Genomic DNA, 20,834 nt, shown 5'->3' with positions numbered 1-20,834 from the left:
GGGCTCCCTCCTGTCCTGTCCAGTTGAAATGCACTTCAGCTATGGGGTAGGATTTGCTGTCCCAGTGTACACAAGTAATCAGGACGGTCTACCCCTTCCGTAATTGTTGGAAGTGTACATTTTCCTCACTGATCACTGAATGACGACAACCAGAGCCTATCAGAACCACAGTTGGCTCCTGGTTTACATGTATCTGTTTCTTATATTTGGCAGGACTGCCTCCAGCCCACAAAACCCTTCCCCGGGAGTATCCCACCTCCATGGATTCGTCTGCTTGGGGTTTTTGCAGACAGTTGCGTGCGCTGTGGTCCCATTCAGTCACTGGAAACACCGGGGCCCTTGTGTGAAATCCTTCCCTGGAGCCCGAGGGACGTACCATGCTCTGGTGTTATCCTGGGGACTGTTTTTGGTAGGAGGAAAAGTTCTGCTAATTCTGGGGTATTGGGGTGGGTGTCAGCAGGTGGCTAACCCTAAAATCAGGTGATCGGTGGAAAGCACAGACCAAATCTATGTTGGTGTGGACTTTAACATCTTGATGATGTTGTATCCATGCCCTGTTAGGGCCAGACAGGGCCTCTAGGAATTGGTCAGGTAATACCCTATCCATCAAACCCTCCATGGTAGAGTAAGAGAGTTTTAGCCACCTAGTTCCCAAGGATTGTCTTGTGTGTTAATTTTCTCCTTCTTAAACCATGCCCTATAATGTTCAATGTCATATCCAAAACGTTCCAAGATGGTCTTCCTAACATCATGATAGGGTACGGTACCTGTTGGATTGGCAGCCTAGTAGGCTGTTTGCAGTTTGCCGGTCAAAAGTGGTGCAACATACTGACCCCATCGTTCAGAGTGCCAAGGAGCCGACGTTGCGACCCTTTCGAAGCTGGTAAAAAATTAGTCCAGATCATCCCCTGCTTGGTACTTTTGGGGCACCAAGCTTGAAATGTTTGGGTGCACCTTTGCGCTTACAGTTGTCTCTGTGGACTTTCTGGATGGCGGTATCATGAAGCAGCTGATTATTTCTCATCACCATGGCCTGGGTTTTTAGGGCATCTGCAGGTTTTTCCTGTCCTCCAGGCAGGCTTTAGTTTGTTCTTCTACTACAAGTTGTAGATGTTGTTGTCCTGCTGGCAGCTGCTTGACCATGACTTCCATTGTTACTGGATGAGTCATTTCTGTCCACTGTTTATAGGGATAAAACGTTATCCCATTTCTGACACCAATGAAACAGGCAGAGTATATGACTCAGATCAGTATAAGTGGGTATAACTATTTTATTATAGCGGAGTACAGGTCTGGAGCACAGGGCATGTTTACCGTCCATAAATATGGGTTTATCAGCTATTTAAATGTTTCTCCAGGTTTTCTTTTTCTTTCTGTAGTGTTCCAGTTAGTCCAAGGTCTCACCCTCAGGGAAAACAAAAATCGAGGAGAGGTATTTGTTCCAGGCTAATTCAAATGCAGGGACCCAACACCAGGTAGGTGTTCTTTAGCTGCTGATTGGGGGATCACTAAACTCAGTTGTGTCCCATTGTGAACCCTATCTCCAGGTCTTTCATGCTATTTGGTAGCCATGCTTTCCTCTCAGTGCCTCAGATAGTTCACATGCCGGACTGCTGCCCACCAGTATTCGATAATGTGATTCTCACCCAAGAAGTGTATCAAAAAAGTGCAGTTTGTGATTCCCCTTACAACACGACCAAGTATCCCTGTGACCTCCCCACCAAACAACACATTATATGCCCCTTATTGGTACTTGGTACTTGCCTGAGACTGTGACTCTACCTTAGAGTCTCGGCTGCCTCGTCTGTGTCGGCTTTCCCCGGGGCTTGCCACTCGCAGAACCCTTACTGGACTGGTTTCAGCAGTTCCTGCTGCTGCAGTGCGGTTTTTTTCATCCTTTGGTGCTGGAATCCACTCCAATGCCGCTCCTTGTTCCTCTGCTCCCAACTCCATCTCATCTGCTTCCTTGTGTTTCTCTCAATCGGATTCTCCTCCCAATGCTCCTTCCTCCTCAGTCTTCTGGTCTCGCACGTCATATGCTATGTCCCTCGGCCTATAATGGCCCATGAGTCTGTCAAGGGCGTGTCTTGGGAAACGTCAAGAACGCTGGTCTGCGTTCTCATTCCCCCGTGGTCCTCGCCTGGGCCAGTTCTGGTTGTCTCCCCAGTCCTCTGATCACAGAAAATAAGTAACTCTTACTACAGAAAAACATTGGAGACCTCTTCTCTAGACGCACTTAATCTTGGGTGTCAGTCAGTACTCCTACAGTTTGCACACTAAAATATCTAATAAATATCAACTATGTTACTGACTTTGCAACATTTAATTACAAAGTGGATCCACTGTATCTTGGCAGCGGTCACCGGCTGATACAAAAACATTGACATCAGCTCTCTTCATTGCTAATAACATCGATTTTGTATAAATGATCTGAACAACATATTTTTGGTCTAGAGTCTATATTTTAGCATAATTGCCTGCACCTATGAGAAATAATGGCTATTAATTACCCAACCCCATAGTAACGTGCCCTATCTCCAGAAAAATGGGGCTAGTAATTTACAGCTGTTATTGCCTCATAGGTAAGAATAACATGGCTAGTAGCACCCAAAAGAATATAAAATTTTGAACTGGAGATGCATCTTAGTGGGAATAACTGAATCCTTATTTCTCATTGGTATTATCCCCAGTGGACTGGAGCCTTTGGATGCTAGTTTTTACCAGTGAAAGCTCTCAGGTTGCTAAAGACATATTGTGGGTTTGAAGCTCCTAATTGCTTATAATTGGATGGCTTTCCATTCACTCTCATTTGGCTGCTGCTTATTTGATGGATTTTTTCAATCTTGTGTTTGTACCTGCAATGGAGCATAGCCTCATCACCATCTCTTTGATTGGCTGGCTTCTGTGCTTTCCCTGCTCACATTTTTAGGTCGAGCCTCCACATTGTGCATGCGCTGTCTGGAAGACCTGTTGTTAGGGATAGAGGGATTTTTGTCCCGCCTGCCGTTGCCTGTCACTTCCAATAGGTTGAAGGAGTGTTGCTCTTGTTGTGCTGCCTTCTAAGTGGTTTGGCAGCCGATACGTCACTTCCTGTACTTGGCCAAGTACAGTTAATTAGCCTCACATGTTTTTCTGTTGTTAGGACTGACTATTTTTTTTTGTTTCCTGCCTCTTGTGTTTGTCAGCACTCATGTTCACGCATGCAGTTCATTTTCCTTGTTTGCCTATCACTGGGTCCTTCCTTACATAGTCAGTAATAACAAGTAGTTGTGTTGTACCTATGTTTTGTACTTTTTTGTTGCTATATAAAACATAAAATCGACCTAGGAATAAATCTTCAGGCTCTCCCGGCAAAGCGGGAGAGGAGATACTACAATATTTACTGCACTCGGGAAACCTCGACCCATAATGCTTTGAAAGCATAAGCATTTTACAACACATTTGTGCCCTTAACTCAGCCTGTGGTGGTCCTAGGGCAATGGGACCACCCCCAAAACATTTATAACAATGTGCTCTTTCTATTCAAGCAATCATGTGGGTCACACTAGCGGGTGGGGGGGTAAATATCATAACCTCTTCCACCACATAGTGCATATTTAAACTCTCTGGTAGCTGAAACCTTTATTTCTACAGCTCAGAGGAATTTGTGTTATAAGGGCCTTGTTAGTATTCTGACAATTCTGTCTGGCCTGCAAGAATAATTGTTCCAAGGTAGTACTGACTTAGTTGGCTTGACAGGGACATCTAGCCACCACCACTGGGACTGCACCTTCTGCTTATGAACTAAGACAATTTATTTCTGATAAAGGTTTAATGTATTTATGGAAACTTAGCCCATAATATTTGCAGGCATTTGTTTTACAACACATGTGTGCTCATAATTCAGCCTGTGGTGGTCCTAGGGCAATGGGACCACCCCCAAAACATTTAGAATAATGTGTTTTCTGTTCAGGCAATCTTTTGGGTCAGACTAGGTGAGAAGGGGGGGGGGCAAATATAACCTCTTCCACCATTCAATGTATATTTAAACTCACTCTCCTAGATGAAACTTTTGTTTTTACAGCTTAGAGGAATTTTTGTAATAAGGGCTTTGTTAGTATTCTGACAATTCTGGTGGCCTGCAGAGGTCTATCTTTATTTTGCAGAAAGGGTTAATGTATTCATGGAAACTCAGCCCATAATGCTTTGCAGGCATTTTGTTTACTACACAGTTGTGCCCATAACTCAGCCTGTGGTGGTCCTAGGACAAAGGAACCACCCCAGAAACATTTAGAATGGTGTGCTCTCTATTCAGGCAATCTGGGTCACAATAGGTGAGAGGGGGTCCAAATATCATAACCTGTTCCACCATTCAGTGCATCTTTAAATTCTCTCATATATGAAACATTTGTTTCTACAGCTGAGTGGAGTTTGTGTTATAAGGATCCTGTTAGTATTCTGACAATTATGCCTGGCCTGTAGATAGATTGGGACATCTAGCCTCCACCAGTGGTACTGTACCTTCTGCTTATGAAGGAACACACTTTATTCCTGATAAAGGTTTAACGTATTCACGCAACACATTTGTGCCCATAACCCCAAACCAGCGTGTGCGTCCAAAAATGGTGCAAGTCAGATTTGAGTCAAAAATCATGGCTCAAACGGACTTGGGCCATTTTTTGATGCACAACCCCCATTGAAATGACTCCTGTCTTAGCAAAGACAGGAGTCATGCCCCCTTGCCCAATGGCCATGCCCAGGGGACTTCTGTCCCGTGGGCATGGCCATTGGGCACAGTGGCATGTGGGGGGGTCCAAGTTAGCCCCCCCCATGCCACTTAAAAAAAAAATTATATATATATATATATATATATATATATATATATATATATATATATATATATATATATAAACTTACCTGTACCTACCTGGAATGGGTCCTCCCATCCATGGGTGTCCTCCAGGAGTGGGCGAGGGTGGCAGGGGGTGTCCCTGGGGGCAGGGAAGGGCACCTCTGGACTGCTTCCATGGTCAGAGACCATGGAAGTGGGCCCACATGTCCCTTAACGCCTTCCCTCACCTAGGCGTTAAAAAACGGCGCACATCAGGCTGTGCGCTGTTTTTTAAGGCCCGCCCCCTCCTGTGCATCAAAATGACGCGGGAGTATAAATAAGGGGCACAGGCCTTAAAGTCATTTTTTGGATGGGAACACCTACCTTGCATGTCATTAACGCAAGGCGGTTTCCTGCATCCAGAAAATGACACACACGGAGGGATTTTGACGTTTGCGGGGTCGGGGGTCATTGTATAAATATGAGGCAAGGTTTGCGCTGAATGTGCGTCAAACTTTTTGACGCACATTCGGCGCAGACATAGTATAAATATGCCCCTTGGAATGATGTGCTCTTTCTGTTCAGGCAATCCTGTGGGTCACACTAGGTGAGAAGGGGCCCAAATATCATAACCTCTTCCACCACTCAGTGCATCTTTAATTTTTCTCATAGCTGAAACATTTGTTTCTACAGCTGAGAGGAGTTTGTGTTATAAGGGCCTTGTTAATATTCTGACAATTATGCCTGGCCTGTAGAAGTGTAATGTACTATGTTCTCGATGCAGCACTCTGATATAAAAAAAAAAATGCTCCAAAGCACTACTGATTTCATTGGCTCAACAAGACATCTAGCCACCCCCAGTGGTACTGCATCTTCTGCTAATGGGACATCTAGCCCCCACCAGTGGTACTGCACATTCTGCTAATGAACAAACACACTTTATTTCCGATAAAGGTTTAATGTATTCAAGAAAATTCAGCCCATAATGCTTTGCAGATATTCAGTTTACAACACATTTGTGCCCATAACTCAGCCTGTGGTTGTCCTAGGGCAATAGAACCCATGCACCCCCCCCCAACCCCGAAACATTTAGAATGATGTGCTCTTTCTGTTCAGGCAATCTTATGGGTCACACTAGGTGAGAGGGGGGCCAAATATCATAACCTCTCTTACCACTCACTGCATCTTTAAATTCTCTCATAGCTGAAACTTTTGTTTCTATAGTTGGGAGGAGTTTGTGTTATAAGGGCTTTGTTGGCATTAGTATCTGGACAGTCCTGTTTGGCCTTCAGTTGTGTAATGCACTATGCCTTACTCAAAAACATTTTTTTATCCCAAGGCATTACTAATTCAGTTGGCTCAACAGGGACATTTAGCCACTACCATTGGTACTTCATCTTTTGTTATTGATTCCACAGGGACATTAGTAATGATATGCAGCAGGTACCCTTGTGCCACTGACTCCGCAGTTAAATGAAATGTAAAAGGCCTGCTAGGACTGAAAATGTGTAAAACACTATGCCCTCAAGGGGATGATTATATGATTACACTGCAATAATCTTTATCATTCTTTTTTATGTGAGTATGACCTAGGAGCTGAATATATGTTTATATGACCATGTTTCCTCCAAATGCAATTTTTACTGTTGTGCTCTGTAAGGGCTGTTCAGACCATTACAGTATAATGTGTATTATATAAAGGAATGCACAAACAAAGTTTATTTCCCATAAAGGCTTAATGTGCTGCATGGCTAAATATTTATAAGGTCCCAACCGTGAGGTTGTCATTCTCATTTACAACGCCAACAGCTCTAACTCTTGCTAATGCGAGACCTATTGCATTGCAAATGCTTGTTTTTTTTGTTTAAGCACTCCATGAGATTGTATATATTTGTCATGTGTCTATCTTGTTTGCTTTTCTCCCCCTGCTTGCTGTTTCTGCCAATATGGTTTTCTCCCCCACCCATATTTGTGTTGCTCTCTCTTCTCTGTGTGCTTCTGCCCCCTGTGCTTCACTTTGTTCTCTTTTGCCCAAATTCTCTCCCATTTGTTGCTTCTCCCCACCAGCCTGCCATTTGCATCTCCTTGTGGCCACTGTGTTGCTTCTCCACAAACTGTTCATCCATTATTTTCTTTTTTTTTTTTAAATACTTTAATGGTACGCTTTAAAACAGGCATTTCATGTTACTTTTTTCATTTAACCGATTCATTCTGGTTTGCTAAAATAAAAATATATAAAAAGGTATCCTTTTCTGGGTTCCCACATGCATGTTGGACTCATGCGCATTGCTTCAAAATGACACATTAGCAATTTCATCATGACTTTTTTTTTTTTCCCAGCCATGATGCAGAGAAGGCATGATGCTTTACTAGATGGTGAAAAAAATAGCAAAGCCAATAGGTCTTTTGGTAGAGAATAGTGGCTTTGCCAATGTTTGTTTAACTCCCAGTGCTGTTGCTGGAGCCTCTGTCACTTTATTGTAGGAGGCACAGATGGGGCATATGCAAAGAGAATGAGAGAAGTGAGTAAAGAGCATGGAGAGAGACCACAGAGAGAAGGAGAAATAGAGAGGATCGGAGGAGAGAGAGAGAGTGAATAGGGAAGAATTGAGGGGGCTGGTTTGAACATTTATGCCAGTGGTGGTGTGTCCTAGCACAGTTTGACAGCATAGAAATGTAAGAAACCTGAAAGCAAAGGAATACTTTCTGAGCCAAAGTATGCTGATAGTCATTGCAATTAAGCATTCTGATTGGCTGTCCAGCTCTCAACATTTAACACCTGGTGCTAATATTTTAATTATTGCATACATGTAGTTTCGTTTGACCCACCTGTAACATTGCAAGCTAACGCACATTGGTAAGCACTTTTACAATGCACTGAGCTGTCTCTTTAAAATCTGTTTGCTAAAATGTTCTTTCTGTTTTTTCTAGTTTACAGACCGTACCAATCCAATGGATAAACATTTGGAAGTGATTATGAACAAGTACGGAATTGCTGGCGCTCCTCTAGCACCTCAGATGTTTGGAAATGCAGGGAAGGAGCATATGGAAAAATACGGTACTTTTTAATGCATGTGTTCTAGAAAATATTCGGGGGCTCGTAAAATGAAAAGAGAATATAGTTTTTGTGTACTTGAATTCTCTTCCAGATAGAACTTTGCACCAAATCAGCTAATATTTCCTGGATTTGCTCATGGTGATGTACCAGATTAAAATATTGGTAGAGGAGCTTGATTTTGTGAGCTCTTCCTTACACTCGGATGGTTTTCCTGACCATCCATCATCAGCAGTGGAGGGATACTTTAGGGGATGCCAGATAATAAGATTCAAATTGATGCAACACAAACCAGAACAAGGGTTTCTTCCAATTTTCCTCAGAATGGTAAAGCAGGCCGGACACAAGTTCCCTCTCAGTGAAAATGGAGGACCTGTCGTGCCGTGCTTTAAAGCTTTTGTTTGATCCTTGCAGTTGCAAGAATAACTCAGCAAGGTCAAGGGTGTGAGTGCAGGGGATGTCGACTAATCAGGGCAAAGGTTACTCTGTCTTTAGCAGATGTTTGGCCTCCTTGACTTGACTTCAGGCAGTTTTATTGAGTAGCGAAGTTCCAGCTCAAAGGAGAGGTTGTGAAGGTTGAGTCTACGTACAGTGCAATACAATTATTGAATGCCCCAAAGGTGATTCCTGTTATGGACTTAATCTACAATAGAAGGCCAGTATTGATCACCTTTGAGTGAATGCTACTACGTCTCAAAAACAATTAAATGCTACTGTCATAGATATCTGGATAACATGAGTGAGGTGTAGCTACTCCTTTTAGACTACTTGCTGGGCAGTCGAGTTTAAGGTGCTTAACAAAGGGATCATTTTGGAAGCACTATAACTGCGTCTTGGAAGGCTCCTTCAGATTAGAACGCCCCTCAGACCGAGCCAATAAGTAAACATGATAGCATAACTTTAAGAACAACTGATTGGGATGGTCCAGTAGCACAACTATTCAGAGACTTTCATACTTACAGCTCATCTCATCCTTCCCAAATTGCACCCAGAGCAAGAGCCTGCTCCCCACCAGGAGTCCTAAGTTTGTTTGTTTGGTTCAGCTTTCTCAAACATACTGCATTACTGTTAGAAGTTATGGTTTGGTGCTCAGCCGAGATATCCAGTCTCTACAAGGAAATGCTGCAGCAGGGAAATTTGTTTTTTTCCTGTATCTGATCATCAGCCTGTCAAACAAGTATGTGCAGAACACATTCAGAGCCCAAACTATTGCAAACCATTACTTCTTGATCGACGTTCAGTTTTGTTGCTTAGCTAACTACTGTTAAGTACTAAAAGCAGTGGGCTCTCCTCACCTTTGACTGAGTTGGAAAAGGATTTTTGTCATGGACGTCATAAGTAATGTCTTGTGCAGAGTTGTGATCACCACCTCAAAGGCCTACTGCCAATTTGGAGTCAATTAATTTCTTGGGTGGTTTCTTGGATGCCAGCGCTGAGAACCATAGTGTAGCAGGAGTTATGATGGAAGCCGGTGAGTTCCAAGAAGGCATAAATATTAGTCTCTATAGCTTAGGGTCTCTCAGTCTATGATGGATTGGACTTTACCTTTGAGAGATTCAGGCCCTGATTACAATATTGCCTTGGTGGCTGCCGGATCTGGCGTGGTTGTGGCAGTCCAACCACCACATTACGTGATTGGTAGGCAGACTCGCCAACCTCCCGCCGTCCTCGCCAGGATCTTAGATCACGACGGGCTGACAGCGGTGCAGGTTGCAATCAGCCAGGGTGGTGCTGAACACAGGGCCGCCCTGCTGATTACTATCTTGTTCTCCTTGGTCAGCGTAAGGGTACGACCTCTTATATACATTTACGTATACTTCTTCTGTGGGCTTCCAGCTATTTAATTTGTTAGTTTCAGTGTCATTTAAAAATCCTTGCTTGCTAGTTGTCAGGCATGCTTCTTTGTCCCTCCTTCTTCTGTGTGGGAGCAGGGACCAACTACTGTATAATATCTAGTCTGTAGGGGACTTTCTTTAACTTTGTTTTCTGCTCCTGTCCAAGGAAGCTTCCCTTTTCATTTTCAGAGCATTCTTGCTCTGAGCTTAGCTGTAAACAAAGCTATAAATCAGGCTGTTATCTTGGTCACATTTGGTCTTTGTGGGCTCTCTGCACCCTCTTTCAGCTTCCTGGCTCCCGCCCTTCCTTTGCTTGGATTTTCTTTACCAACTCTACCAGAGCTACGCAATCCTTAGAGAGAGTACCCACTTCTGCTCCATACTGGGATCCCACTCGCAGCTCCATCGGTGCACCTCAGTTCACACACTCCAAACGCTCAGCTGTGCCAGTCCCACACACGCTGTGTGTCAGAGCATCTCACTTCTTTCAGTCAGTACTCTCTGCTGCTCCAGTACTGGGACCTCTGGTGCAGCTCCATCAGTGCACCTCAGTTCTCACACTCCAAGCCCTCAGCCGTCCCAGTGCCATGAACCACACATGCTGTTTGCTAGAGCACATTCAGTCAGCACTCTCTGCTGCTCCAGTACTGGGACCTCGGGAGCAGCTCCATCAGGTCACCTCAGTTCACACACTCCAAGCCCTCAGCCGTCCCAGTGCCATGAACCACACACACTGTCTTCCAGAGCACTTCAGTTCTTGCAGTCTAAGTCGACATGGCACTCTGCTCAGAGTGCCATGCCCACCTCACACTGCCTGTGGCATATGTAAGTCACCCCTCTAGCAGGCCTTACAGCCCTAAGGCAGGGTGCACTATACCACAGGTGAGAGCATATGAGCACTATGCCCCTACAGTGTCTAAGCAAAACCTTAGACATTGTAAGTGCAGGGTAGCCATAAAGAGAATATGGTCTGGGAGTGTGTCAAACTCGAACTCCACAGTTCCATAATTGCTACACTGAAATCTGGGAAGTTTGGCATCAAACATCTCAGCACAGTAAATGCACACTGATGCCAGTGTGGGATTTATTGTAAAATGCACCCAGAGGGCATCTCAGAGATGCCTCCTGAATACCAGTCCGACTCCTAGTGCTAGGCTGACCAGTTTCTGCCAGCCTGCCACGAACAGACGAGTTTCTGACCACATGGGGAGAGTGCCTTTGTCACTGTGTGGCCAAGAACAAAGCCTGGACTGAGTAGAGGTACTTCTCACCTCCCCCTGCAGGAACTGTAACACCTGGCGGTGAGCCTCAAAGGCTCATACCTTTTGTTACAGCACCCCAGGGCATTCCAGCTAGTGGAGATGCCCGCCCCTCCGGCCACTGCCCCCACTTTTTGCGGCAAGGCAGGAGAGTATAATAAGAAAAACAAGGAGGAGTCCCCCCCCAGTCAGGACAGCGCCTAAGTTGTCCTGACCTGAGGTGACCCCTGCTTTTAGAAATCCTCCATCTTGAGTTTGGAGGATTCCCCCAATAGGATTAGGGATGTGCCCCCCTTCCCTCAGGGAGGAGGCACAAAGAGGGTGTAGCCACCCTGCAGGACAGTAGCCATTGGCTACTGCCCTCCTGACCTAAACACACCCCATAATCTAGTATTTAGGGACGACCCAGAGCCCAGGAAATCAGATTCCTGCAACCTACAACAAGAAGAAGGACTGCTGACCTGAAAGCCCTGCAGAGACGAGGGAGACAACAACTGACTTGGCCCCAGCCCTACCGGCCTGTCTCCAGACTCAAAGAACCTGCACAGTGACACATTCCGACAGGGACCAGCGACCTCTGAAGCCTCAGAGGACTGGCCTGAACCCGAAGGACCAAGAAACTCCAGAGAACAGCGGCACTGTTCAAAAACAGCAACAACTTTGCAACAAAGAAGCAACTTTCAAAGAACTTGCTCTTCCCGCCGGAAGCGTGAGACTTCACACTCTGCACCCGACGCCCCCGGCTTGAGCTCCAGAGAACCAACACTGCAGAGAGGACTCCCAGGCGACTGCAACCTCGTAAGTAACCTGAGATGAACCCCTTGCACCCCCACAGCGACGCATGCGGAGAGGATCTAGAGGCTCCCCCTGACCACGACTGCCTGCAACAAAGAACCCGACGCCTGGACCAAGCACTGCACCTGCAGCCCCCAGGACCGAAAGGAACCGAACTCCAGTGCAGGAGTGACCATCAGGCGACCCTCTGCCTAGTCCAGTCGGTGGCTGGCCCGAGAAGCCCCCCTCTGCCCTGCCTGCATGGCTAGAGTGATCCCCGGATCCCTCCATTGATTTCTATTGAAAACCCGACCCCTGCTAAGCACACTGCACCCAGCCATCCCTGTGCCGCTGAGGGTGTGTTTTGTGTGCCTACTTGTGTCCCACCCTGTGCTCTACAAAACCCCCCTGGTCTGCCCTCCGAAGACACAGGTACCTACCTGTTGGCAGCCTGGAACCGGAGCACCCCTGTTCTCCATAGACGCCTATGTATTTTGGGCCCTCCTTTGACCTCAGCTCCTGACCTGCCCTGGGTTGCTGGTGCAGTGACTTTGGGGTTGCCTTGAACCCCCAATAGTGGGCTGCCTATGCCCAGGAAACTGAACTTGTAAGTGCTTTACTTACCTCAGAAACTTAACCTTACTTACCTCCCCCAAGAACTGTTGATTTTTGCACTGTCCACTTTTAAAATAGCTTATTGCTATTTTAACCAAAACTGTGTATGTTACTGCTCTAATTCAAAGTTCCTTACTTACCTATGTGGAGTACCTTGCATTTTATGTATTTACTTCAAATCTTGAATCTTGTGGTTGTAAAATAAATTAAGGAAAGATATTTTTCTATATAAAAACTATTGGCCTGGAGTTAAGTCTTTGAGTGTGTGTTGCTCATTTATTGCCTGTGTGTGTACAACAAATGCTTAACACTACCCTCTGATAAGCCTACTGCTCGACCACACTACCACAAAATAGAGCATTAGAATGATCTAATTTTGCCACTATCAACCTCTAAGGGGAACACTTGGACTCTGTGCACACTATCTCTCACTTTGAGATAGTATATACAGAGCCAACTTCCTACACCACCCCTATGCTGGGCCCCACTCGCAGCTTCACCAGCGCACCTCCAGGTTAACACTTGGCAACACTGGCATCCCAATACTAGGTTCCATACATAGCTCCATTAACATACCTCACTTCTGACCTTGTGTGCCCGTTACTATTCCAGTGCTGCAGCCCACATACAGCTTGTCAGTGCACCTCAACCCTAACCTGCAGCTCCCCATTATTCGAATACAAGGAATTACACAGCGCTCAGTTTCTCATTCCTCACCCGCTGCCCTTCTGCTATTCCAGCATTGAGCCGGGACACAACTCTGTCTATACTCCTAATCTGAAGCGCCCCAATATTGCTATATTGGGGTTCACATACAACTCTGCTAAAGCACCTCCTGCTGTTCTGCAGTGCCTCCTGTTGTTCCATACTCTGACTTTTGTTTGAGGACGTGGGAGAACCAAATAAGTTTATTATTAGCAGCCATCTTTATTTCAGAGGGTCTGTTTCACCTATCTCACTCAGGTCTTTCCTTTACTCTGTTTAATCTCAATGTTTTCAGTCTCCCCCACTTTTGTCTTTTTAGCTCTGAAAATCACATGTTAACCGTTTCACTCTTTCTTTCTGTTAATTTCTACTCCTCTCCCTTTTATTTATTTCTCTCTTCCTCTTGCTATCTCCTCTTTCAATCTCGCAAAAACATGGTTATTTCTTTCTTTGTTTTGTTCCTCTCTTTTTTCTTCATTGAACGTTCATTCTTTCACTTTTTTTCCTCTACCCTTCATTCTTTCTTTGTCTTTATTATTCTGTCTTTCCTTTGACTTTGTATGCATCCTTTCACTTTTTTTTTTTTTAGATCTTACTTCCTTCCTCTCTCTGGTGTTTTTCTTATCTCTATCTGTCAATTCACGTTTTAATATAAATCCCTCTTTTTCCCGTCTGTATGTGGAAGCCACAAGTTACTTTCAGGACCCGAAGTGTCTGTGTCTGTGGGAAATGTGTCAATACATACATGCCCTGGTTCTATCACTGCTTGTTTCTTTCACGATCTCTTTATTTTTCTCTAATGTTAATTTTTCTTTCTTTTCACACTTCTTTCATTGTTTTTACCTCTTTATCTTTCATTCGCTAGTTTCAATTCCTTTTTTCTTTTGTCTCACCCATTTGCTCTATTCTCTTCTTTCCCTTCTTTCTTTTATTTCTTTGCAACCCCTTCTCTTTCTTCGTTTTGTCTGTTGTATTCCTTTTGCTTCTCTTTTCCTGCCCCATCTGCTTTCTCTTCTCTGAGGCCTAGTTATCAATACGGAAACAGTTGCAGTGGCACTGGGGCCCAGAGACCTACGGACCCCACTCAACTCTAATTACTGCTCTGTTTTCCTACTAAAATTTCAGTCAACCGTTTTCCTTACTCACTCCAGGGCCCATGACACCGTTACTAGGCCACTTGCCCTCTCCATCTTTACCCTCAGCTCCCTCTTTCCTTTCACCCTCCAGTCCGTCCCAAATGATATTTTTGTTATGGTATTTTGAGCATTACACTCTAATGCCAAAAGTTTATTTCTGATAAAGATTTATATGATAATTGTATATGTTTTAAGATAGAGGAAGAAGGTAAATGGAAGTGCTTTAGTTAAATGCTGGGCCAGTGGAAATATATGGTAGGAAACGAGGACATTGAGTCAGGATTGACCAATTTATGTGGCAATAAAAGCTCAGTTATGCATTTACAATGCTAATAGCTCTAACTCAAGAAAATGTGAGATTTATTGCATTCCAAATGCTTGTTTTTTTTATCTGACACTGTCAGTCTGAGGAAATCACTGGCTTTTACATGATGTATTGCTTTTTACTGCTTTGTGGTCTTGTAGGGTTTTACTTTATTGAAAACCAAATAAAAAGTATAGAAATGAAATGATAGCATGGTCTGAGAAAGAAGGGAAAATGATGGGAGTTATGTGGGCTCTGGTTTTAGACGCGAGTATTAGGTTTAAAGGCTTATCATGTTTGTCAGTAGATGCTGATTGTGTGTCAAATGGTGAGGTGTCTGAAAGGTGTTACCCAAAATAAAGATTATTGCTTATGTCTAGATTGAAATCTCCAAAAGCGGCCACAGGGTATTTTGGAGATGTCTAGATTAAAATCTGCCAACAGGACCAGAGGGTAGTTTGGAGAAAGTGAGTCTTTAATAGTGACCAGGACTTAAAAGAAGGAGCCAATAGCTCTTGGAGGGCAGTAGATGATGATGACATGAATGTTGTATGGTGGCAGTAGTTCTAATGTTGTGGTGCTAAAACGTTGAGGGAGGGATGTTTGATAATGAGGTAGGTAAAAAGTTGCAAGACATTTATTCATAAGGAGGCCACATTCTCTGGTTGCTGCGATCCATGTGAGGAAAACCTGTTGTGGGGGAATGAGAGTAAAATGTGTCTGTGATGGACATAGTTTTGTTGCCCATTAAATAGAAATTAAGTAAAAAGAAGGAGATGAGTAAGGGTCCTTTCTGTAATCACATTTTAGTATATTGTTTAGTCAAGTCGTGTAAAATAATTGATTGGTAGTGAGTTTGTTCTGTCTGCAGTAGTGGATGAATGAGGTGGCATAGGTGTGGTGCTGATAATCGTTAGCACATAACACATTTTAAGACTTGATTACAGTAAATGTGCATTAGAACAATGTGAGTGGAATTTGATATGTAATGTATTTGTGATACATTCTATGTGTTTTAAATATGTATAAATATTCAATGCCATTTGAATCTGTTGACAAATTGTAATTTTGTATATAGTAGTTGGTTGTGCACTTAAACAGTAGTGTTTGGAACTGCCAAAGTGCATTAGTATTTAATCTGCTACATTGTTTGCTGGTTCTTACCTTTACATTAACTTTAGGTACAAAGCTTGAACACTTTGCTAAAATTGCATGGAAGAATCACAAGCATTCCACCAACAATCCGTAAGTACCAGCGACATTTAATATGATAGTTGTTGACTGTCTTTAGAATTTGTCTGCAAACCTCAATATTTCTGATATGCTCGGGCTGTGGGGCTGTTAAATCTGGTTTTCTGACAAGGGAAAATCACAAAGTTTCCTTAGTTTTAGATCAACCTTCAACTTTCAATATCTTCATTGTTTCAAGTTACAATAATGTTAAATTATGTAAATTATAGCTGTCTTGACAATACTAAGCTTGCAAAATGCAGCACCTGTCAATATTACTCACTTTGCCTTTAGCCAAATCACCCCATAGAGCTATAAATTAAGCATAGTACATTAAGTCCTCCAGGAAATTGCTAGCACTGTATCATCTGATGCAAAGGAGCATGATGAGTACCTGATAGGGAACAAGAGGGGGCAACAGCCATAAACAACTTACTGCCACTCAAATCGCTACCCCTAAACTCAGTACATCACCACACATTTAACCATATGGTCTCAGAAATGTGCAAGCATCAGGTGCTCTACTAATGCTCCAGTGTGTGTTTCTGCCCAACCCCCTGAAATCCTGAACTGCTTCCATGGTGGTGAATAAGTTTACTTACCCATCCTGGTAGACCCTCAGTTCTTCTGGGTAAAGAACTGTTTCCTGAATGTGCAACATCACCCGTCCTACCTTGTGGCCTCAAACTCTTGGGGCATGATCTTTGCATTCACTTTCCCCAAGTGACAAAATTATCATAACCCCACAACCTTTTTCAGTGGAATCCAAAAGATTATTTTCCCACTCCTGCTGCTTGAAGGCTCAGCTACAACCTCTACAGTTTTTCAAACAATTCTATGATGAAAATCAAGTTGTGAGCTTCTACCTTTCTCTGGAAGCCAAAGATACTTACATTGGGCACATAAACAAAGGTTTTCAGAAACTCTTTAGAGGGTTTGGTGACAACTACTGCACTTTATAAAATCCCAAGCCCCAGTGATCACAGTTTATCAGAAGTGATAATTATCCCCTATTACACATTTAGCGATTCAGAATTGGACGTCACATGTGGATTTTGGTACTTTGTGCACAGAACTCTTTTGTCCCATTATTTAACAGATATTTTTGCCCAGGATATATTGACAGGTTTGCTATGCCGCTATGTACCTGGGGAAGACTATGGTGGTCAGGACTTTATGGTGTGGTAGTTTGCAAGCACAGTATACTCCTAACACATAATTTTGAACTCTTCACTAACATTGTTACATTGTGGTTGGAATTATCCAGCCTTCCTATAACCAAGGTCATGGTTTATGTGCTTAACTCATTGCCTTTCAAAGAGACTCTGTCATTTACATTTTGCCGGGAATAACTCAGTTATCATCTCTTTAACAGTGATTGCTGCACTCATATTTGTTGTGACTTTGGAGAGTTTGAGGAATATTTCCTTTATTTGTGTCCTTATCACTCAGGAGTTCGGGTCAAGAATGCCTGTCATGTTTTCTACACCAGGTCTGTTCAGTGACTGTGGTTCTTGTGGTGTTAGGCACTTATGCTATCTCCATCACTCTTTAGAATCAAAATGACTGGAAATGTCATAGATTGCTCAATCATCAGGGAAGGGTACTGTCACGATCTCAAATGGGGCCTCTTGTGTTCAAATGTGCTTCTTTTTCCACACTGCTATTCCTCAAAAGCAAAAAAGGCTTCCTTTTCCCTCTGGTGTGCTCATTGCCCCAGCAGCTAGCAGATCTTTAGGATATCCCCCTAATCAATGTCACACGCCTGGTTATACTCCTTCCTTGATCAGTCAGGGTTTCTCTGTGCTCTTAATAAAATGGCCCGGCACTAGTCTGTTTCTTGATCTGCTAAGGCGTAGGCTTTGCTCCACTCTGAACTGAGGAGGAGCCTCTCAAGAGCCCTAAGATTCTATGGACATCTTGTCCACCATTTGGCTCTGACTACCCTCCGCCCCCACATCACCTGCTGTTTCATCCTGAGTTAATCTGCACAGAGATTCCTCTGTTTTTATAGTATGTCCAACTCTGTCTCATTTACTCTGTATAGTTTGTAACCGTTATTTCTGTTTTTATGGCATGATTGATCGATATTGGCTTGAGTCTCAACACAGAGAAATTAGTAATTCTCAAGGGGAGTAATGCGCTTTCACTTGTTTGAGCAACTTCCAGTGCTGTGGACTTCATATGTGCTACAAAATCTTTTAGTTGTTTCTCATTTTTAAGCCCAATGTATTTCTTGTGTATTCCTTATGCTCAGTCCCAGAAAATGTAAGTTGATGACGTGAATAGAAGCTATGCACCTCACACAAAGGCAGGGACTATTTCTTTTGCTGTGCAGATACCCTACATGAGCAAGGAAGGAAGTGGAGGAGGAATCATGGTCGGCAATCTGAGCAGAAACTACACAAGCTTTAAAAGGGCCAGATTCCACCTATTCTTGCTAGGCCAAAGGAGTCCAAGATTTTGAGCAGGGATAGGCACCTCAGGCCCCTTTCTTTTTTTCCAAATACTCTCAAAGGTGTCAAAACATCATTCAGGCCAGCCCTAGTTGGGTCATGGCTCACACCCTAGCCAGGCTGGCACCCTGCATTTTCTAGGGTGAGAGACAAAGTGCTTAGTAGGCTGCTGCCATGACAACTCACCCGCTGTTAACCTTCTGACATAACCCATCCTTGGGAGCATGATAGGTTTCTTTGACCCCAGGCATCCTGCTTCCAATATAGGTATTTGTATGGGGCAGTGTAGAGCTCCCCTTATGTATTATGTCATATATTTCCATTGTGATATTCTATATTCCTTTTTCAAACAGTAATATTCTGGTGGTTGTTGCTGGCTGCTGAGAGCTAGTGGTTGTAATTTACTGGTATTACTAAATGTTTGCACTTAAGTAACTTATTGTGGTTCACCCTGCCAGGGATTGTGGCTGTTGCTTGACCAGGGCTCACGACCCCTGTAGATCAACAACCCAATTTCTCACACTGAGAAAACGTATATGCCCTGATCATTTAAGCTGATAATTAAAAATTGTGGTTTCATACTCATACCTTCCACTACAGAAACTTCACCCCATCTAAGTCTACATTTTCATCCTGCTTCTCTTTTACCAATATTACAAGCTTCTCTGTCTCCTCCATGTCACCTTCCTAGAGCATAGATACGTTACACCTATTCTCTTTCAAATTGATCAATATTTGCTCAATAATTTTACTAACATGGGCAAAATGTGTTATGCTTCCAAATCTAAAACAAAACCCCTCAAATTGCCCTTAACCAACTTCCTGGTTATAAGGAAATGCATGTTCACCCTCACATTTTTGGACTGATGCTGCTGGTTTTTCAAATTGAGAATGTACTGAGGTCTGCCAACCAGACCTCAGTTCCATTGTTTTAACCCCAACAAAGTACATGTCGAATTGGATACATCCAATGGGCAAGGCCTGACTTACTTATAAGTCCCTAGTATATGTTACCTAGGGCATGTAAGTAAGAGTGTCCATTCAGGTCTGCTGCACTGTTTGTGCCACCCTTTGTGTAACAAGGTACAAAATGGCTCCCAGGCTGCCACTGCAGACTGGAAGGACAGTGTGTTCACTGCTAGTTCGACTTTGCCATTAAAATCAATGGCAAAGCCACCTTATCCCACAGCATTATAGATAAGTGTTCCCTAAGGAAGGCCTACGGAGCTCTATGGCAGGGAGCTGTATTTTGTTACGCAAGGCATATGTTTTCTGATATGTCTTTAAAGCAACACTCCTAATTTGTTGTTTTGGGTAAAGTTGGTAGCCTCATTGGCTAACACATGGTCCCAGGAGGCATCTCAACTCAGCTACATTTTGACTGGGACTACCAAACTGGGTCATGTAAAGTATCAAATTAATCGTGGCATTGAATCAGACCTGATGGCCACGTCGACATTAATGTCACTATCAAAGAAAGTTGACAGGATGGGTTCTCAGGGAGTTAGTCCAGAGGTGAGCTTCAGAAGGGAAGCTGCCTTTGATGGGCAGCTGAACAGGATGCCTTTTGTTCCTGCAGACAGCATGGAGACCGGGCCGGAGAGGAGAAACTCGCCTCCAAACCAGATTTAACATGGACTTGTAGTCCTCAGGTAGCTACACCTCTAAAGTGGGCTGCCAAGCTCCTGATGACCAAGAAAGGGTTGTGCAATCTTGAAAGGGGCAAGAATGTGGCATTCTGGGATAGCCAGATGCCACACATCACAGGAACTTCATCACTAGGTAGGAGGGGACCCAGCAGCCCACTGGCTAGTGACTGCATGGTCCCCTAAAAGCACTTTCCTGGGATAAATATGGCACCCCTTTCACCATGACCCTCAGATCACTCTGGAATTATAGAAAGGACCAATGAAGTACTGCCCAGCTGCCCTTGGGCCTGCACAAAGAGAAGCTCTATGCTCGGAAGGGCTGCACCTGCAGCACTTTGGGCTAGCAAATACTGGACTCTACTTATGGCTTCTGGCGCGGGGAAAAGTTGATTCCCGACAGCAGTGACTCCAAGGATCAGTCAGCGGATCTCCTGGAACCAACTTCAGGGACGCAAGAGCTGTAGTTGTCAAAGTCGGTTGCCACTGCAGACGTTTTGCCGCTACCAGTCACTGGGCACCCAAAGGGACAAATCAGAAATAGGCAAAATCTGCACTGTGTATCTGACCCTGGGAGTGCTATTCAGGACCGAATTTGTTGTACCCAAGGAACACCAGCCCCCATCAATGGATTTTGCTCCAACTGCGGTGTAGACTGACCAGTAGCCCAGGATCGCCTGGCCAAATACTGCAACATAGAGGACTTCGAGGGACCCCGAACTCCGTGGCTATGTTCACCCACTTCACTAGTGAACTGAGGAATCATCAAAAAGGCAGCCCTGTCGACCGCACCTCAACTAGAGAGTCCCTTGAGCATCTTTTTGCCTGCATCCCTCAGCATCAGGACTACTCCATTGATGTCTATGGCAGCCATTCTGTAAAGCTCGGATATTGCCTTAAAAATGCTCTGGTGGCCAAGTAACTGTCAAGGTATCCTCTCTGACTCCCCAGACCTTTGTTCTGCTGGACTTGGTCAACAAACTCAGAACGGAGTTGTTTAACAAACTTT

The 20,834-nt window shown here is 44.0% G+C and overlaps 1 protein-coding gene across 1 annotated transcript in view; it reads left to right on the top strand.

Annotated features, from left to right (window-relative positions):
* The window catches only part of SCP2 (sterol carrier protein 2), a 322,938-nt gene that overhangs the window by 154,132 nt on the left and 147,972 nt on the right, over window positions 1-20,834 (top strand). Inside the window, exons 6-7 of the mRNA XM_069232654.1 lie at window positions 7,742-7,868; window positions 15,675-15,738. Coding sequence (XP_069088755.1) covers window positions 7,742-7,868; window positions 15,675-15,738 — 191 coding nt within the window. The remainder of the gene's footprint in view (window positions 1-7,741; window positions 7,869-15,674; window positions 15,739-20,834) is intronic.

This window comes from Pleurodeles waltl, chromosome 4_2, assembly GCF_031143425.1.
Source record: "Pleurodeles waltl isolate 20211129_DDA chromosome 4_2, aPleWal1.hap1.20221129, whole genome shotgun sequence".
NCBI classification, from domain to species: Eukaryota; Metazoa; Chordata; class Amphibia; order Caudata; family Salamandridae; genus Pleurodeles; species Pleurodeles waltl.
Note: the sequence above shows the minus strand (reverse complement) of the source record. Positions and strands in the feature narration are given on the sequence as shown.